General features: G+C 40.5%; 1 protein-coding gene across 1 annotated transcript in view; it reads left to right on the top strand.

Moving 5' to 3' along the window:
* Window positions 1–22,240, top strand: part of elp3 (elongator acetyltransferase complex subunit 3) — a 49,012-nt gene that overhangs the window by 4,212 nt on the left and 22,560 nt on the right. Inside the window, exons 6-9 of the mRNA XM_033648726.2 lie at window positions 466–534; window positions 1,504–1,658; window positions 8,006–8,167; window positions 8,330–8,456. Of these exons, the coding sequence (XP_033504617.1) occupies window positions 466–534; window positions 1,504–1,658; window positions 8,006–8,167; window positions 8,330–8,456 (513 nt within the window). The remainder of the gene's footprint in view (window positions 1–465; window positions 535–1,503; window positions 1,659–8,005; window positions 8,168–8,329; window positions 8,457–22,240) is intronic.

Raw genomic sequence — 22,240 nt, forward strand, 5'->3', positions numbered from 1 at the left:
GGGCATACAGCTGCAAAGTGGTAATTGTAGTTTTGTTAATGTTTTCGGCTTAGACTCTGTGAAAAGACGTTTAGGTGCTGCTCCCAATTCTTGTTATGGTCGGGAAAAGCCTGCTATTTATGCTATGACTATGACGTTCTTATGTAAACAAACACACGTGCAAGCACAGAGCCAATATCATACGATATATTGACATGACCTCGACCATTTTTTCTGACCTCGATAAGTCGATAAAGTGGTATTGTGACAGGCTTAAAATTTACCCTGCCTACTGTGACATTATCCAAAACTTTGCTATATTACTTAGTGTTGAGTTTTACTGTGTCATCAAGGGAAAAATATTTTCCTGTTTGTTAGAAATCCTGTTTCAAGTCAAATCACAGTCTTTCTTTTGGGGCGAACTTTGACCTTTAGATTTTTTACCTTGGTTTGTAATCATTTCTTGTCCCTCTTTCGTTCTAATAGCCAACATCCATGAGAGCAATCCGAGCACGTTATGACCCCTACCTTCAGACCAGACATCGGGTGGAGCAGGTCAGTGTAACCCTGCAGGGTATACACCAACTGCTTTTGTTACTAGCCTCTGAATTTAGACTTGGCTCTGTATTACCAAAAATCCATTGAATGTAGTTGCTGACACATCTGCCTCTTTTAAGTAGCTGTGGATCTGCCTTCTTAAAAAATGTTTGTAATATCTTAAAATAAACACTGCTTCATTAGATCCCCAGAATCAGTTAGAATGATTTTAAAAATGGGGAAATGTCCAGCAGGTTGATTCATTACTACTTTGTGCCTTTGGTTAATTTAGGACAGCATGTTTAAATTGTAAGTCATGCCATTTGTCAGCACAGCAGAATAAGCAGAAACATTTAAAACAATACTGTTTGAATGATTCAGTTTCTATGCTGCTAATCAGCACTGATGTGGGTTTTTATTAAATTCTGCAACACCAATGCCAGAAAAAAACATTCTCAAAAACATAATCAACACTGCAGTTAAATATTTTATATAGTCACACGGTGCTAAAACTGCCATTTCCCCAAATTAGCTTCTGTGCAGTGATTGTCTTTGCTTGCATACATGTATAAATGATAAGCATTGATAACATATTTAGTACACAGTAATGGGTGTCATGGCTTTTAGCCGCCTATCATGACCTGACCCCAATTATGCAGTTATTTTAATTTATGGCCACATTAGTCTAATGCAGCCATCCATTAAAGCAACAGTATGTGTGAAAGTGTGTGCTATCTGAATCTCACTTTGCCAAAGTTCTCATCTGATTCACTGAGTTTTGGCCATTGGAAGTCAGTTTTATGTGCAATTGCTGTTTGAAGTATAATTGTAATTTATATTGCCAGATATTCTGATAAATCATAATATAGAAAATTATTTCAGTGTACCTCACTGCACTTTACTGTACTCCCAATTACAATCTCTAAAATGTCTCAGTATTGCCAGATCACAGTGTTGTCAGTTGTGTATTTTCTGTGTGATGTGCAGCTGAAGCAGCTGGGTCACAGTGTTGACAAGGTGGAGTTCATCGTGATGGGCGGGACCTTCATGGCTCTGCCTGAGGAGTATAGAGACTACTTCATCAGGAACCTACATGACGCCCTGTCAGGACACACCTCCAACAATGTGGCCGAGGCTGTCAGGTACTTGATCTGTGTCCTCCCCTCTTTTTCATGCCAGCAACATAGCTACAGTAGTTTTTCTTCTCTGGATGAGACACAACACTACTGTAAACACAGTAGTTAAAGCTAGAGCATGCAGTTTACTTTAGGTGTCACTGGGCAAAAATCCCATCATAAACTTTAAGCAAGGTTTAATTCAAGTGGTCTGAAATAACACTTAACTTCTGCACCTCATCTTGGCTCTTTTTCTTCAGGCTTAGGAAAATCTAGTTTGAGACAGGAGACATTGGCCAGTCACATGCCTTTTTTAGATAGCTCCCAATCATGTCAATCACTGCTCATGAACTGAGGTCAAACTGTCAAACTGAGCAGCGCTAATCAAACATGAATTATGATTCTGTTTCTGCATTGTCTATTTCTCACCTCACATGTTTTGAGAAACATGTTTTAATTACAATTCATCTGTTAAATGAGTAAATAAGTTTGTGACCCAGCCGCTATGTTTGAACAGATGAGCCAAAACGAAGCACCACCCACTGGCCGGAGCAAACTTTCTCATGTTACAGCTAAACAGTCACTAAAATATGTTTCTGAAAACATTTGAGGTAATAAAATAGGCAATACAGTAACAGAATCTTGATTCATGTATGATCAGTGCTGCCTAGTTTGACAGTCTGACTGCAGTTCAGACTCCTCAGCTCTGATTGGTTGTTTTCATGGTTCTTGCAATTTCCACCAGAAGCACTATGAAGTGCAGAGGAGCATGTTCTTTTTCACAGATTATCAGCTTTAAACACAACAGAACACACGGAGTACTATGATATAGTTTTGGAGCAACACTACTGGCAATTTTGACAGTACTTTGATATTTATATATATATATATATATATCAAAGTACTGTATATAAAAGCTATTCAGTATTTGTATGTGTGGTACATTCCAACTTCCAAGTACCATGTATGAGACTGTTTAGCCATACTCTCCACCAGATGGGGCTATGCTTCTATTTGTGGAATTTCCCCTACACTCGGTCATTTAGCTTCCTCTACTGCTGGAGATTTTCTCCCCACTGCCAACACTAACACACTAACAACAAGACATCATCCAGATTTACTAATATAACTTTAAAGTTCAAGGCCTCATGATCAATGAATCTGTGGGTTATTTTTTAATCAATCAATTTAATCTGAATCATCTAAAAATGTAAAACAAAGAAAAAAGAAATGCCAACTCCATTTTTCTTTTTTTTGTTTTGTCTACCAGTATACCAAAACTGAAAGATATTGACATTGCAGAGACAAAACAGAGAAAATCCTCACATAGGGTTCCTATGAATCCATTATAAATCTTAAAAGGTATTAAATTATTTAATCTAAATAGGCCTTAATTGGTATTAAATAGTGTCAGATTAAGACATTAAATCAGTCTTACAAATGCTCAGACATGGGAAGTAGGATTTTATTAATTGTTTTTTCTGACGTTGCGTTGTAAAACCTTAAAATTATGGGTAACATATTTTTTTGTATATTATTTCCTGAATGCCTCTTGCATCAGTGTCACACAGATCAGGATATTGGAGCCAACAACACTGATACTTTGTTTCCAGCCGGGGTGCTCAGAGCAGAGGATCCACTGTCTGCTAGCTTGCTGTCACTGTACCCTGGACAAAATTGGAAAGGGGAAATTCAATTAAAAGTGGCTCTTTAACTGAGATTTTTTGGCATGGCTGAAAGCAAAATGCTTTTTTAAAACTCAGTACAATGGAGTCAAGGCAGTGTAATTCCACATGCAGAAAGAGATTCTTAAAATCAAGAGAAAACTTGGCAAAAAACCTGTTTTCTGTTAAAGTAAACATTCGGGCAAAATAATCTCTAATCCTGAGTAAACTGATGTTGGTTCATATGTGTTTTTTCCTTCAATTATGCTTTAATTTTTTTAAAAAATGCTTTAAAATACGCCTTAGATTTCATTGCGAGTGGCATTACAAAGTCTTAGATCTAACTTACCTCAAGCTGTAGGAAACCAGTTATATTCAAAAAGCTGTAAGCAGAGAATTGTTTGTGATTTTCCCTTATAAACAACCTAATTAATTACCTAATTATAAAAACTGTCAGTTAATTTTTTGTCTTTCAACTAATCCATAATTCGACTAATTGCCTCAGCCCTATTAAATTCATGCCTCCTGACATTTTTTTACACTCAAATAAAAAACAGTGACTATAATTAAGAACTGAGCATTACATCCATTTCTTCTCTGCACTCATTCTCTCAATCATTGCCTGTGCAGTTTGTGTGCTATGCAACATGGGAAGTGTTGTACCATATTCTATCGAGCATTTACTTACCTGTTATCAGACTGTTGTCAACTTATTACACTCTGTTTCCATTGTCAGTCTGACATTGTGTTCACTCTAACCACTTTCTGTGGTGAAGGGGGATTTGATTTTCCCTAACCAATCACTCAAGACCATCGGATCTGCCTGAATGAGTCTGCCACATTAGCACACTGGCGTACACCTGTGGTGCACTGAATTGGCGGAGTCTGCACACAAGACAGTTGTTGTAGCTGGCACATTAGAGCCGCTGCTAATTTCAGCAATGAGAACAGAATATACATCACCATTGCCAGCGGACCCAGTCTAATGTCATTTTGAGTCCACACTGATTGGTTGCCATGCTGTCATACCTTTTTTTTCAGGGCTTTTAAGAGTGGAGCAGAGTGAATTAAAAACAAACTACACTGTCAAGTGATATTGAAAAGACAAGTCGATTTAGGACAGCCTGATAGCAGTGTTTGTCTTGTCTATGGCACTTGGCATTGTTGTTATATCTCCTCAGTGTTTCTGGAATACCGCTTGACAACACCTTGACAACGGTGTTAGTCCCGCCCATGGTGCCACCTGGCTAATCGTTAGTGCCCCTGCAGTGCTCATTAGTTGTTTTTTATTTTAATGGAGAAATCGCTGTTTCGTGTCACGATGCCAGACCAGAGACTTGAACTCAGTGGAGTGGGCGTATTCAAAAGTCTGCACCCAGGCAAAAGATTTACACCATGATGTTTATGATGATGTATACATGATACATGATGTTTACATCCACTTGACCCCACCCCTTTTTCCATTAAACTTACCACAACAAAACATATCCTGTAGGACAGTGGTTTCCAACTGGTGGGTTGCAGGTCGCAGGTCCATTCAAAAAGCTATTCAAAAGCTTTTATTTTGAAGTGCTGTTTCCTGCTGTAGAGTGAGTGATTAATAGACAGCTACTTAACAGAGACTGCAAACTAGCTCGATGACATAGCCAAATTTAAGTATGACACAGAATATTTTAAACTGTATGGACCTTGAACTAATGACTAAGGACAATTCTGGACCTTGGCTGGACCCGTCAGGAATCACTGCTGTAGGACGTTAAATGTCTAGTGTGGAGGATTTACAGGGATATACTGGTGGAAATTGAATATAATATTAATAACTATGGTGTCATTGTGCACCTGAAACTAAGAATCATTGTGTTTTTGTTAACTTAGAATGAGAAGCTTATGTCTACATACAGAGTGGGACCTCTTCCGCAGAGTTTGCCATGTTGTTCTACAGTAGCCCACAAATGGACAACATTGGCTCTAGATAGGGACATTTGCATTTTTGCATTTTGGTATCAGCCACTGTAGGTCTCCTACATGCTTGGCACACAGGAGAGGTTTCAGTTGGTTGCAATCTGCAACCTCACCCCTAGATTCCACTAAATCCTACAGACTCGATTGTTAAGATGTAGTGTTATCTCCACAGATTAAGCTGCTGAATGAGCCCATTCAGAATTCAGGAGAAAAAAAAGCAAGGCCACTCTCTTCAGTTACTTCCATTGATTTCTCACTTACCCAGTTAGGCCAGCTTTGAATGACTTTAGCCACACGTCTGCTCAGTATGGATGAGTAGCAACTTTTTAGAAGACTACAAGATGGTTCAAAGTCAAAGTAGAAATACCCATTTGTTGAAGAGCTGAAGACGTCATACAGACCATTTGACCAAATAATGGCTTTTTCACTGTTTGTTTGTCAGCGGGGGCTATTTAATTCCCTAAAGTCCGATAAGACCCAGGAGGCCAGTTTGTGTGAGTGTTTGTCTCTTCCCAAATGTGTTTGTCACTTTGTGTGTGTAGGCTTGTAGGTGTGAATTGTCCCTGCTATCAGCATTCTTCGTTTAGATGCTGTGATTGTGGTAATTGTGGTGGCTGCTGCTCAGTTTGTGAAGAAGGGGGCACTTGGTTTGGCTGGGGACAGCCCTTATCTCTGCCTCTGTGTGTGTGTGTGTGTGTGTGTGTGTGTGTGTGTGTGAGAGACGTTTTTGATGTGTTTTTGTTTCTCGCAGAAAGTGTGCATGCGGGGTGAGCATGTTTGTCACCGTGCTAACCCCGCTCCTGATCTGATCACAGCAGCGAGATACGTAGAGATAATCGCCTGAGATAATAGACTTTTTATTGATTCATCTCATACAATCCGATCATCCTCTCTGAAGCATAAACTGCTGTAATTGGTGTAAATCAGCCAGCAGACTGTAAAAGATGGACATTTATTGCCAGCAGATACAGAATCAGAAGGAATACGTGCTGGCATGAGGGAAGCTAATGGTCATTGGAGCAGCTGGAGTGGAGAAAATGACAGCTGGCTGGTGTGCTGGGTTGAGATGTGTCTTTTTGTGATTTCAAACAGTGACTTAAATAAGTTTAGAAGCAGCAGTGGAGTCAGATTCAGGCAGATGGAGCTCAGAAATTACTTGAGATTACATTTGAAGAATGACAAGGGATCATACTGTGTCTAATATAGTCACTTTCTACATATAGCTGCATATAGGGCGCATTTTTCATTTAAACATTTAGCGGGAGACACATATTAAACAAGGGGTCTGGGTGTTCTCCCTTAAGCAAATTTAAGTGCCAAACACTTCATTTCCTGCATTCCATTGAATTCTCTGTATTAGTTTATTGTGGAAATGTAATGGTTCTTACAGCTTGCTTCATCTTTCTGTTTTATAGCAGATGGCAACCTTTCCTTAGGAGGTGCATGCTGCCACCTCCTACTATACCACTATACCTAACTTTGGTGGTAAAAGGTCAAAGATTACTATGACCCTGTGTCAGTTTCCATCTCATTTTGTGAATTTTGTGATATCTCAAGAAGGCCTGTTTTTGGCCATAATTCAGGAATTCATATGCTAATTATGAAAACATTTCACAAAAGTGTTTTAAAGGATAAAGTGATGACATTTAATAGTCAAAAGGTCAAAGTTCAACTTTGTACTGCAGACCCTGTAATATCCAAGACCAATTTCCCACTGGGATTATAAAGTCTATCCTATTCATACAGATACCATTGTTACCTATGTGTAAAATTAATTATGGCCCCCATCCATAATGTGTATATCTATTTTATTTTATTTTAGTCTTCCTTTAAAAGTGTTCATGAGAAATAGCTGGATAGCTTGTCAAATAGGGTTGCAATGGTACAATAACCATCTCAGAAAATACTGTGATTTCACAGTGTCATGGTATTACAGAATTATTATTATTATTATTATTATTATTATTATTATTATTATTATTATTATCTGCATTTTTATCAATATCTTAGATAGCAAATGTTCATGGTATGATAACCATCAACTTTAAGATCACAGTATACATTGAAACTGGTATACCGCTGCAACCTATTGTCCAGTTGAGGCTGTTGTATAGCTGACTCCTGTTCCTCATGGCTGTCTTCAGTCCCTCGCCCCATCGAAGTCGACCAGTACAAATTGCTAAAATAATTAAACCCGCATTAATATGCTTAGGGGACCTACATAGTCGAAGGATAAATATCTGTGTGTCCATCACTGCAAGAAACTCCTCTCATAATAAACACACTCATTTAATCCCTTGTTATTAAAGAGATATTGATAATAGCCACATAAAATTGATATATGGTACTATCCTTAAAATTTAGTAAAATAATAACTTCGTTGTGCTCAGTAATCTACATCTTGGTATAATTAAGACCTCTAAATGACTGAATAATTTCAGTATTTAACTGCAGTATTTGCTGCTTTGACACAAAGTAAACACTCATTAATGTGTCATTTCATATTTTTTGCTTTACCAACATTTTTTTGCTATCCTCTGTTTCCGTTATTGCATTAGTGTGTCCTAATGTGAGGTTAGTGTCTGGATAATGAGCCGTGCAATCTCACAGCATGTAAATTGATGTTGGTTAATGATCCCAGCATATGGAGCACTCCAACATGGTCAATAAGACTAAATAGTCAAAAAAACATTATGTCAAAACTAGAATTATATTATAAGATATTACTGAGACAGTTTTGTCCTGCAGGTACTCTGAGCGCAGTAACACCAAGTGTGTGGGAATCACCATCGAGACACGGCCTGACTACTGCCTGAAGCGACATCTCAGTGATATGCTGGGCTATGGCTGCACCCGGCTCGAGATAGGGGTCCAGAGTGTGTATGAAGATGTGGCCCGAGACACCAACAGGTCAGTAGGTTAGGGACTAAACGGAGGGATGTAGATAAGGAAGCAGACATGGCGTGATAGCAGCTGCTCTGATGGTGTGTGATGGATAAATAATGTATTTATTTCTTTTACCTTCAGGCTTAGTAATTTAACTGTGTATCTGGACATGCCTGTTTCTTCCAGAGGTCACACGGTGCGAGCAGTATGCGAGTCTTTCCACCTTTCAAAGGATGCTGGCTTCAAAGTAGTTGCCCACATGATGCCAGATCTGCCTAACGTGGGCATGGAGAGGGACGTGGAGCAGTTCATTGTAAGTGTTTATAAATATCATTTGTTGTTATCTTTAACAGATTATTCATTCATAATTATAGCTTTAGGAGTAACTGGGGTTGGGAAGTCTGTTTTTATGCCTCCGTGATGGCGACAGCCACAGCTGGAGGCATTATGTCTTTGGGTTATCCGTCCGTCCGTCAGTACTCAAGAACACTTGGGGGGAAATTCCACCAAATTTGGCACAAACGTCCACATTGACTCAGTGATAATTGATTGGATATTGGGGCTTAAAGGTCAAGGTCATGGTGACCTTGTGTGTATCTCATTCTTATGAACATGATACCTCAAGAACGCCTTGAGGGAATTTCCTCATATTTAGCATAAATGTTCACTTGGACGCAACAATGAACTAATTAGAATTTGGTGGTCAAAGGTTACTGTGACCTTGTGTCTGTCTCAATCTTCAATGCAATATCTCAAGAAGGCCTTGAGAGAGCTTCCTCAAATTTGGCACAAACGTCCATTTTGACTCCATTTTGCTGGGGATACACTTATTATGACAAAAAATGTACACACATGTCTAAAAGGACAAAATGATAAAGTGATCACATTTATATCCAAAAGGTCAATTTCACTGTGACATGATGCTCTGCGAAAGCATTTTTGATGGCCATTACTCAACATCTTATCTCAGGATATAATGGGAGACACTTGGTGTGATACTGAATTGGTGACTCTAATCTTAGGTGTCCACCTTTAAAGGAGCTATATGTAAGAAATCTAAAGCAAATAGTCGTAAAATCCTCCTAATATGTCACAGAGACTAAGGAATTATGTTCATATAACATACTGATCTCACCGACAACAATAGTACGACCAGAATATTCGCATTTAAAAAAAAGTTTTACGGTCCGCAAATCATGTTTATGTTTTGAATTTGTGTTTTGGCCTGTTGCGCCACCCACCGCCGTCTACCAGTCACACAGTCAGTAGAGTCTCAGCATCAGTTACAGTTACCACTGAGCTACAGCAGCACGGCAAGCAGCATTAGCAGTCTCCTCAGCTGTATCCCGGCAGCAGCGTTAGCAGCAGAGAAGCTGGACTTGCTCGAACGGTCCGCTGGAAAACCGAAGATCAAGGACGCGGCATTCTGGCCCTGTCACGGCAGCCGCGCGTGGGCAAACAAATCAGTCTCCAGCATGCCGCTGTCCAGCAACCTCGAATCTGTAGGGGAGGGGAGGCGGACACGACTCACGGCAGTATTTTGAATTTGAGTGCAGTAACCGTTTTGGCCACATTCTTACATACAGCGCCTTTAAAGTGTGCTGATTGTATAGATCTTCTGTGCTGCTTGGGAGAAGATGTGAGTGAAGCATCCATGATTTAATAGACATGGATGAAATCTGTAAGTTTAACACGAGTGCTTTGCAGAGACATGCAGTGTAGTGCTTTCTAAAATGCTCACCAAGGCAGATTCATAAATGTCATTTTGACAAAGTACAGTTAGTACAGATTGAATGTATCATTGTTTTTTCCATTGAATCCATCATTTTATTTCCCTGTGTTAATGTTCTTTTCATTTTATCATTTATTAGAGCCTGTTCTGACATTAGCACTATAAACTAAACCACTGATTATTTTTCTGACCTTTGATAGTGATGACTGAGATATCACCACGGATTATGGTTTACAGGGGCATGATCTGAATTATAAATATGGGTGTTAGGAGTAGCAATAGGCATGTGTAACGACGGTTGCACTGCATCGATGTAAAACCTCACTGATGTGGCACATTAGGCAAAACTGCACTTCTTCCTTGCTTTTTTCTTGATGGACAGGTCTGAAAAGTGAGGACACTGACACAGGTGTTGATATGCAAAAAATGATTGGGGGAGTGTCTCATCTATTTATGACTAACGATGGGAGTGAAAATTAGGCTTGAACACATGCATACGCACAGCTTTATGTATCTAGAGAAAATTAGCGGTTCTGCAAATTTTTGTCTTTGTGCTTATACAGAGTTTTAGTTGTGAATCTACACAAATGTCATGCATCTGGCCCTGGCTGAAATGTTTGTGAGTTTGTGTTTTACCATCTATTTTGGGTTTGAAGCTTTGCCTTCAAGCTCAAATCAGTTTGAATGGACATCATGTTTCAATCGATGTGCAGTTATAGTTAGGGCTGGGCGGTATATCGATTTATTACAATATATTGATATATTTTCAAGCAAGATAAAGATTTAGACCATACCGTTTATATCGATATAGGTTCAAGTTGCGCCACATAACGCATACCAGTGTTCATCTCTCCGTCTCACACACTCCGCACAGCTCCGCCCCACTCACTCACAGTTTCTCCAGCAACACTAAGGCCAGCGTTATACTTTGCACATACGCGAACGCAGACGTGCATCTGTTCCAAATATAGTTTCCGCTGTGAGCACTCCTGAGCACGGGAAGAAAAATGGTGGTGCGCATGGAAGAGGAGCTTCTTTGTCTGTTCCCGCCCCAAGAGTTGTCTGTCATTTGTGCATCTGTGTAGGTGTTGAGGGAGGGGTTGTACAGGTGCGGGTACTGGCGCACCTCCTCGCCATGGGTGTAGATCTGATGACAAAATTGGGGGGGACACAATCAGTTGTGATTTTTTTTTGTTTAATTGCACGCGTGCAAATCATACCCACAGAGCGCTTGAGATTGCCAGCATATTTCACGATTTCATAGAGGCTCATCACCATCACCAAGTCATTCAAAAAGCAATACACAGAGAATCAAATGCTTACCTTTACTGCTTATTTCTCTTAAACAGCCAATAGTTCATGAGGCCAGCCATCACCCTCCTTTTCACTGCTTCGCTGTTAATTAATGCTACTTCTAGTTTCAGGGTCTCAGGCATATTATGTCCGCTCACGTTCTCATCTCTTGCCTCTCACAGATTCCCAGTTCTCCTCATCAGCTACTCTAAATATGGATCTGGCTAGGGATAAGTTACTTCACTTGAGGTGGCAAACAGAATCTGATTACGTTTTTAAATCTTTTATGGGCACACTTTCCTTTTCTTGAGGAAGTTTCAATCAAAATTACTCACAGAAAGACATTTTACTGACTACTGTGAGAGCACCAGCCGATGGCCACGTTCCAGTGGCTGAGAGAAAGTGGAGAGAGATCAGTTTTTTTTTTGTTTTTTTTTTTTTTAATAAAGTTACCCACCCACAGTTGCATAGAGTGCCGAAGTCACGCCCCTTCTGGTGAAGCTCATGGGACCTTAGATCGGAAAAAATATGGATGGCAGTGAATGAGGAGAGAAATATTATCTTTTGATCCCGTTTGAGTTGCAACATGAAATCTAAATATGTTGTTAATGAATTTAAAACATAAATTTTAAGGTTGAGAAAGTCATACTTTGTGGTAAAACTGTTGAGATATAAGCTTTGTAATTAGAAAGCCTCAAGAGTACACAGGAGGAGGTTGCATATGTGACGTCATAGCTTTCGCTCGCTTCCTGCAGCTTGGCCTCCCCGCTGAAATTCCACTGTTTTATGATTAATCAATTTATAATTGAAGATGTCTGTGTGTTGTGTGCCAGGTTGCAGTCACTCCAAGCTGCTGGAAACGAGCGAAGGCTATGACGTCACATACGCGACCGCCTCCTGTGTAGTTTTTCTAATTACGTTTTTTTCAAAAGCTTATATCTCAACAGTTTTACCACAAATTATGACTTTCTTGACCTTAAAATTTATGTTTTAAATTCATTAACGAAATATTTGGATTTCATGTCACTCAAATGGGACCAAAAGATAATATTTCTCTCCTCATTCTCTGCCATTCATATTTTTTCCAAACTAAGGTCCCATGAGCCTCACAGGAAGGGGCGTGACTTTGGCACTCTATTACAGCAGAGCAGGTAGTAGGCTAGAGATGGAATGTGGTGTTGGAAAATATATTTATAAAAATATTTGTTCCACAATTTTGATTTATTTTAGAATTGGGAATGTGGAGTCAGAAAATACATTTGTTCAATTTCAATCATTTCTATTTAGAATTGGGGAAGGACAATTTGTGTTTTTCAGAAATTTGGGGGGGGGGTGTCCTAGTGCACAAGTGCGCATGCGCGCGCACACAGAAAGTATAATTTCGGTTTAAGAGAGACACAGAGCTGCTCCTCTGTTTAATCTGTCTGTTCATTTGTATACAGTATGATATCGGTCTATATGTTGCACGTGCTACACTAAATGACTCTGTGATATGAATGAAGTAACCACAGTGGCACACTTACAATACTGTGGGCCTTTTCCTCTGTAACTTTTAGCCGCGTCCTGTTAAGCCATGCCGTTATCCGTTATCAGTTTAGACGCATGGTGCCACGCCGAGCTGCACACCTACTCCTTCTCCAGAGTAGGTCCGGGCCGCCTGCTATTGTTGCGGTGACGCATCGCCGGCTGCAGCCAACTCCTGACCATCCCCCCCGCAAATAAGCTGTGTGTGTTGTTAGACTCTCCTCACCTCTGTCTGCAGGGGGCCAGAGAGAAAGGCTTTTTAAAAAGTCTCTGTGTGTTCAGCTCTCAGTACGTCTGAAGTTTCTAACTGAATCTCTGTGGTTTGGAGTTTAGTTTCTCTGCTGCGTCCTGTTTGTACTTTCTGCTTTATTTTGCTGTTTCATGTTTGCTATCCACCGTATTAGAAGTTGTATGAAGTTGCAGCTCAAAAACATTTCCTTATTTTGCTGCTTCACAATAAAAATTTTTACATAACAAAATAATGGGGGAGTTTTATTTTTAAGACTCTGTAGGAATTGAAATATGTTTATTACAGAATTAGCGAGACTTTATTAGCGGCTTTTCTTCAACTAAGACAAGTCTAATAATGCCACAGGGGGGAAGAGTAAAATCATGAACAGCCACAGTGAGATGTTTGATGAAGAGCTGCAGACAACAGACTCTTACTGCACCTCTGCAAACAGCTCACCTCCAACAGGTAAACTTCTTTTACCTGCCCTGCTATGTGATAGAAAAACACATGCAGCAAAAATTACAGGGGACTCAAGCCGTGGATCAGCTTTCAACTTAACATTTAGCCCACTTAGTGGAAAATACCAGGATTTATATCGTGTATCACCTGGAAATAACGGAATATGAATTTTTGTCCATCGGCATTGGTGGAGGGTCCTTTGAGTCCTGTGGGTTGTGAGATGGGGTACTGCCACATCCCACAGATGCTCGATGGGATTGGGGCCTGATCTGTGCACACACTATAAAATGTGGCTTAACCATGAGACCACCAGGATGCCCATCAAAGCACATTCCTTAGACTCACTTCCAGAGCCAGGTATCGGTACTTAATATCTTTACAGTATTGACCAAAATAACCCAGTGCCAAGTATCAAAGCTTCTTCCTTTGTGAGGGTGGACTTTCACAATTGTAACTGCATGGAGTGCACATTCCTGCAACAGTCCCTACAATCTATAGAGTCTTGGAGTGAAGAGTGCAGTGTATTGACAGAGTTTGACCAAAACATTTGAAAGTATGGCTATACTACAAGCCAATCCACACACATTATGGGTACTGAATAGGGATTTTTATTTTATTTGATTTTATATACTTTATTAATCCCCGAGGGGAAATTCAATTTTTCACTCTGTTTGTCAATTACACACAGGTCCGAACACACACATGCACAAACTGGACCTATACATGCACTAAGTGGAGAGATGTCAGAGTGGGCTGCCCATGACAGGCGCTCCGAGCGGTTGGGGGGTTCGGCGCCTTGCCCAGGGGCACCTCGGCAGTGCCCAGGAGGTGCACTGGCACCTCTCCAGCCATCAGTCCACACTCCATATTTTCGTCCGGACGGGGACTTGAACAGACGACCCTCCAGTTCCAAACTCAAGTCCCTATTGACTGAGCTACTGCCAGATGTAACGATTGCCGGTAAAATGATAAACCGCTGTAAAATTCCAGATGGTTAGTATTACCGTTTCAAATTTTAATTATCATTAATACCGTGTTTGATTACCGCACTTTGAAAAACTCAGGTTGATATTGCTCATTGCCTGGAAAAGCAGCAGCAGTCCCTCAGACACAGGCGCGCATGAACAGTTTGCAGTGTTTGCCCTCTGAAAACATGGCAGAAGGCACCTGCATGGACAGTGCTCTGGAGATTTTTTTCCCCCCTCTAAAAGGACAAAGTCTGAAGTCTGGATGTATTTTGGATTTTATAAGGATGCTGAGGGGAACTAATTGAAGATAGTCACACTGTCTGCAGAAAATGCTGAAAAAAAACGTCTGCGCCAAGGGGATAACACTTCAAGTTTGATGAGCCATCTCCGTGACCACCACCCACAACTATACAGCGAGTGTACCTGTGCCTGGTACACACTACACAACTTTTCTGCCCGTTCTGAAAGTCACTATAGCCCGTTTTCCACCAACACTACCAGGTACTTTTATTACCAGGAATTAATTTACCTGGGTAAAATAATTCCTGGTAATGTGTGTTGTTTGCGTTTCCACCGCACCTCACAGTTCCTGAACATTTATTCAAATTAGCGCGGTGACGTAGATGATTCAGCATGTGCCCTGTATTTGGCTCCGCCACCTGGCTGGTTACATGCTGGTGTAGAGAGTTGGGGCTATTTGTTTCAGCCAGCAGCTAAGTTTAAAAGTATTTTAAGATAAGTGTCAAACTAAGTTAGTCTACATACAGACAGCTGTCATTTCAGCTTATTAGTAACAATTCGCTATTAGCTGAACTAGCGTGCTGTCCTTGTGTAAGACATAACAGTAGTGTCGGTGGAGGAGAGACTGTGGACGGAGCATATTGAATATCGCTGTGTACATCTTGAAAAAAACAAAATCCAAGGCAACTCTTCTCTGGTGCAAAAGTTAAAAGGCCTTTATTAAATGGCTAGTTCATGATGAACATTAAAATCACCAACATGTTTCGGCCATGCTCACTGGCCTTCATCAGGGTTCACAGGTGGCCTAAATGGGGCCCTACTCAGACATGGGTGGAGCCAATCAGCACTCCATTTGCCAGACTGCAGGCATATAAGCAAAACTCCCTTTACACAATGCACTCATAACTAGAAACCTGCATTATAGGGCCAGTAGCCAAACAATGAGAATGTAATTAGAAAAAATCACAATAAACCATCAATAGGTCAAATTCTATAAGGAGAACAAAAAAATATATATACATAGACTGCATTCAGAAGCAGAAGTAACATATGAAAATTAATAGAATATATACATAAAATACAAAAAAGAGACAACCAAAATAAGAAAAAAAAATTGTTAAGGGAGTTTTGCTTATATGCCTGCAGTCTGGCAAATGGAGTGCTGATTGGCTCCACCCATGTCTGAGTAGGGCCTCATTTAGGCCACCTGTGAACCCTGCAGCTTTATGCCCTGATGAAGGCCAGTGAGCATGGCCGAAACATGTTGGTGATTTTAATGTTCATCATGAACTAGCCATTTAATAAAGGCCTTTTAACTTTTGCACCAGAGAAGAGTTGCCTTGGATTTTGTTTTTTTCAAGATGTACTACACTTCCTGACCAAAGAGCACCTTCCTGGATACCATGATACTGCAACCCACATGAGCACTTCATCTGCTGTTGTCTTCATCGCTGTCTACATGTTTACATGTTCATGCTCGTTGAACACATGTATTGATAAAGTACTGGCTTCTTCCTCACTAAGGTTTAATGTCACTTACAGTAACGACTGTAGCTGCTCGAGTCATTTTCGAGTTATCTTCACTTTGTTTCCACCGCAGCCGCTCGGCTGTTCACCGGTTACCGTGTGGCCTCGGTGTGTGTGTGTGTGTTCAGCGCCGGCACAAAACAACCGATACCGTTAGCGCCCATCAATACTATGGTCTTTGATAATGTAGCCCCGGGGCTAATTTAGTACCGGGTGTCGGCACTTGGCAACCATCCTTAATCAAAACACACACAAAGTGAAGCTTGTGGAAATGAAATAAAGTTTGCAGTGGCTGTCCGTACCATGAAGTGTGGAACGCTGCAAGTGTGTGTTCCACCGATCAGCGTTCTTCAGCACACTGCTCTGCCCCTAAAGAATCTGAAAAGTCCCTGAAAAAAGTACCTAGTATGGGTATCAGGTACTTTTTTCAGGGAACGTTTGGGGTTGGGGAAAGTTGTTTATCAGGGTAATCTCGGAGGAAATGCGCAGAGGTTTTTCAAAATCCTGGGTAAATGAGAAAAGCTCCTATTGAGGTGGAAAAGGGGCTTATGTCACATTACACGATTGTGGAGTCATAAAATCGTGCTGTGACTTGGCCGACATGACACACTACACGATGGTCCACACCAATTATCCCCGGTCGTCATTCATGACGTGTGTGATGTCATCAGGTTATTCTTGTCCTATTTTTATTTCTTTTACTATTATTTCACTCACTGTGTCTGTTCATGTGCCAGCTGAAATGTTGTTGTAGTAATGTAAAAAGTGTCAGCAGATGGCAGGAGCTACATTTGAAGTACCGTGAGCAAACAAACAAGTCACTGAATCCTCCACAACAAGTTCCTACAAATGTTTCACAATAAAGGCCAATGTAGAAAATGGAGGGATTCTCTCAGCTGAGGTTATATGGGGCTTTTAATTTGAAACAAATTCACGAAGTGTTGAGTTTGAAATGACGGCGCGATGCATTAACTTTATGAAGCCAATGGGAGCGGATATAAAGTAGAAACACAGAGGGAATGATAAATATTGGACCGTCTATAATGTAGTCTGTTTCAAATGAAGCTGGGAGCCTCTGCAGTTGTGGTGAGTAAAAGCCACTATTTTTCAATTTTCTTTATGTCTGTCTCCATTATGAATAAATAACATTGTTTGCTAGCTTGATGCTAATGGCAGTACTTAGTAGGTTGACAAAGTGCCTCTGCTGTTTCACACCATCATTTTTCCCTTTTACTCTGTGTGGTAACATCCCTAGAGGAAATATTAAAAATGCTGGGGTGCCCTACTGTTGTCTATGGCAGCAGCTAACTCTGTGTTTCTATTGGTCAAAGTGACGGTTGTGATAGGAGTAATCATGAATGACAAAACGAAAATCAAACATGCTAGACTTTCTGTTAGAAAGTACATTCAATTCAATTCAATTCAATTTTATTTATAAAGCCCAATATCACAAATCACAATTTGCCTCACAGGGCTTTACAGCATACAACATCCCTCTGTCCTTATGACCCTCGCAGCGGATAAGGAAAAACTCCCCAAAAAAAACCCTTTAACGGGGAAAAAAAAACGGTAGAAACCTCAGGAAGAGCAACTGAGGAGGGATCCCTCTTCCAGGACGGACAGACGTGCAATAGATGTCGTACAGAACAGATCAGCATAATAAATTAACAGTAATCCATATGACACAATGAGAGAGAGAGAGAGAGAGAGATGCAGGTAATGACAGTAGCTTACAACAACATTAATGAAAGTAATAATATTATAGTTATAGTTCTGGCTACTGTGGTACAATATGTTGAAAGTATGTATTAATATCTGACAGTATACTTGTGTGACAATAGTCATATGTGTATAATAACAGTAGAAGTATGACTAATGACTAATGATGGCAGCAGCAGCAGGAGGCATCTGGCAGGACCACGGCAGCAGCACAACCACACACGTCACACTGTCCAGGCACCGCTGCGGTGCTCTTTATTTTTTTTTTTGTTTTTCGAAATAAAACTTGGTTAAATGATTTCAGTGTGTGTATAAGTACTTTTTGAACATTTTGAGCACATTTCAACAATACCGCAATAATAATGATAGCCGTGATCATTTTGGTCACAATAACTGTGATATGAAATTTTCATACCGTTACATCTCTAGTACTGAATGAAGTACTCTGCATCTAATCACACATTTTTTAGCTGGAATGGAAACAACTGTCAGTCACTGCATAATCGTATTACCCTCAAGGTTGGCGTGCAAATGAGCTTTTTTTTTTTTTTTTTAAAGCATAAAAGGGTAATATCCTCACTGCAGTGAGCTGAGCTGGAAATTATGGTCCATACTCATGAAAATTCTTAGATATCATTTGTAAGAAATGATCTATTCTTTTCTAAGTTTCAGGTGATGCATGAGACTAAGCTGAGTAAAAACTCTGACTACAGGGTTAAAATGATACCAGTTGAATCATGCACCAAGTCGATCATTAAGCTTATTGTTTGTGACATTAGCAGTCATGTCTTGTTCTTTTGCTTGACATCAGGGTGCGTCATTGCTGCTTACTTCACAGTGGTATAATAACAAGTAAGTCCTACATGTAGCATCTTAAAATAGAAATGGAAAAGCTGTGACGGTCGACGCACAGTCTCAACTGTGATGTGACTCAATAGAAACTTCTGTCAAATGTCTCTCAACAGCAGGCTCACTTTACAGCTCTGATTGGAAACACAGCTTTAATGTGAATGTGCGGAATCAGGCAGCGCTCCTTTCCAACATGCCTGACTGTAGGATGTAAATGAAGTCTCAGTTTGAGGCTCATTGGGTTTATTTTTACACTGAAACAGAAATCGAGTGATTAATAACGCAATGAAAGAAAAGAACAGATTTTACTAATTGGTGCAGGTGAGATTCTGATGCACCTCTGTGACTCTGTTCAAAATATGTCACTCATTGTCTCAGGTCCAACAATAGTTACCATTTCTCTCTCCTCCGCCTCTTAATTTAACGGTTTCTGTGTTTTGTCATTACTTTTTTGGATTACTGGCATTGTGGTGATTCACAGGGGTTTTCACTACAATGGAGTCATCTTCAGAGGTGAAAAAGTTCAACACTTTGATTTTCCTCTGTAATGAGCTGCAAATGAAACAAGAAAAGAGACAACAGAAAGAGAGTGAACATTCAGATGTAACGTGGAAACAGTAGTTCTGTAGTTTTCTATTAAAACGGCGCGTTGGTTAAATGGCCCATTCAGATGGTATTCGGATAACTGGGGCTTTACTGGTATAATGCACCTCCCAGCGGTGAAACCCATGTACACATTTACTTGAAGAAAATTACCCACTCTAAACGTTAAGAGATTTTTGTGCACAAACTCACCCCTAATACAGATGTATGTCAGATGTGCCGCACTGCGAATGTGTCCCGTGTATTTTGGATGTGTGTGTGTGTGTGTGTGTGTGTGTGTGTGTGTGTGTGTGTGTGTACATGGCTGGGCGGTATGACAGAATTCTCATATCACGTTTTTTTTTTAAATCGGTTTCATGGTATTTGACGGTATTTTGCTGAGGTTCAGCCCACTTGACATGCTGCTGTGTTGTGCTATGGCCTATTCAAGTTCTGGAATTTGTTATTTATGTGACAACACTTAAACGCAACACAGGCTCCGCTCCATTAGTGCCGTGTTCGGTTGTAACTGTCTTGGACTCGGATTGGCTTCAGTCAGGAAAATGCAGCCCGAGCCGTGCTCTAGTGTGCTCACCTGTTTGTGTCTGTGTGTCTGTGCGCATCGGGGCGAAACTCTGCCGTGCGCAATACAGAGAGCAGAGGAGAATTGTAAACGTGCAACCATGTAGAGACAGAAATGACATGCCGTCATGTAAATAAGATAAATAACATAAGGCTATTTAGTTTGTTTAATAAAAGGACAAGGTATAGATAGACCTGTTCTGTAGGCCTGGATATGAAGCGTCTGTAGCGCCAAATAATATAATGGTAGTTTCTAAAGAGCTAAGATGGAAAAAAAAAAATCAGCAGCGGCAGTCATATTTCAGTAGCGGCGGTGCGCTGCTGCTAGTTGTATATAGGGGAAACACTGCTCTTTGGTTTGAGTTCTTCTGGGTCATCGTGTTCTTCTTCAGCAATGTGTACAGTTGTTTCGTTTTCAGGACTCTCTCCGGCAGCCATTCTCGCCTCTGAACTTTACTCTATCCTCTCACTCTCGCCGGCTCTAGCACGTCTGTGGTGTGCAGCGGTGAAATGGGTCCCCGCTGAAACACTTTCCCCCCGTGCACGTTCCAGACGTTGTTTGGGCTGTATTGCGGTATATGAAAAATTCATATCATAACGAAAATAAATACTGGTTTTCAGTACGAACTGGTATACCACACAGCCCTATATATACGTACATATATATGTGTATATATATATATATATATATATATATATATATATATATATATATATATATATATATATATATATATATGTATATATATATATATGTGTGTATATATATATATATATATATATATATATACAGTACAGGCCAAAAGTTTGGACACACCTTCTCATTCAATGCGTTTTCTTTATTTTCATGACTATTTATTTCTTGCTTTATCAATGGGGTTGGGACCATCAGTTGTGTTGTGCAGAAGTCAGGTTAATACACAGCCGACAGCCCTATTGGACAACTGTTAAAATTCATATTATGGCAAGAACCAATCAGCTAACTAAAGAAAAACCAGTGGCCATCATTACTTTAAGAAATGAAGGTCAGTCAGTCCGGAAAATTGCAGAAACTTTAAATGTGTCCCCAAGTGGAGTCGGAAAAACCATCAAGCGCTACAACGAAACTGGCACACATGAGGACCGACCCAGGAAAGGAAGACCAAGAGTCACCTCTGCTTCTGAGGATAAGTTCATCCGAGTCACCAGCCTCAGAAATCGCAAGTTAACAGCAGCTCAGATCAGAGACCAGATGAATGCCACACAGAGTTCTAGCAACAGACCCATCTCTAGAACAACTGTTAAGAGGAGACTGCGCCAATCAGGCCTTCATGGTCAAATAGCTGCTAGGAAACCACTGCTAAGGAGAGGCAACAAGCAGAAGAGATTTGTTTGGGCCAAGAAACACAAGGAATGGACATTAGACCAGTGGAAATCTGTGCTTTGGTCTGATGAGTCCAAATTTGAGATCTTTGGTTCCAACCGCCGTGTCTTTGTGAGACGCAGAAAAGGTGAACGGATGGATTCCACATGCCTGGTTCCCACTGTGAAGCATGGAGGAGGAGGTGTGATGGTGTGGGGGTGTTTTGCTGGTGACACTGTTGGGGATTTATTCAAAATTGAAGGCACACTGAACCAGCATGGCTACCACAGCATCCTGCAGCGACATGCCATTCCATCCGGTTTGCGTTTAGTTGGACGATCATTTATTTTTCAACAGGACAATGACCCCAAACACACCTCCAGGCTGTGTAAGGGCTATTTGACCAAGAAGGAGAGTGATGGAGTGCTGCGGCAGATGACCTGGCCTCCACAGTCACCGGACCTGAACCCAATCGAGATGGTTTGGGGTGAGCTGGACCGCAGAGTGAAGGCAAAGGGGCCAACAAGTGCTAAACACCTCTGGGAACTCCTTCAAGACTGTTGGAAAACCATTTCAGGTGACTACCTCTTGAAGCTCATGGAGAGAATGCCAAGAGTGTGCAAAGCAGTAATCAGAGCAAAGGGTGGCTATTTTGAAGAAACTAGAATATAAAACATGTTTTCAGTTATTTCACCTTTTTTTGTTAAGTACATAACTCCACATGTGTTCATTCATAGTTTTGATGCCTTCAGTGAGAATCTACAATGTAAATAGTCATGAAAATAAAGAAAACGCATTGAATGAGAAGGTGTGTCCAAACTGTTGGCCTGTACTGTATATATATATAATATACTGGTTTTGGAACCCGGCCCAGTCGAATTTGTAATTGAATAGCCCCGGTATAGATCTTCTGCGCTGGTGGGGAGAAGATGTGTGTACATGGATGTAAACTGTAACTGCAACTTGACTGGTTTGTGGAGGCATACAACCACGTGGTGATAGTTCTAGTTTTGTCTGTTGATTAAACCAAAATGTCAATAGTAAAAAA

Source organism: Epinephelus lanceolatus, chromosome 13 (genome assembly GCF_041903045.1).
Source record: "Epinephelus lanceolatus isolate andai-2023 chromosome 13, ASM4190304v1, whole genome shotgun sequence".
In the NCBI taxonomy this organism is placed as follows: Eukaryota; Metazoa; Chordata; class Actinopteri; order Perciformes; family Serranidae; genus Epinephelus; species Epinephelus lanceolatus.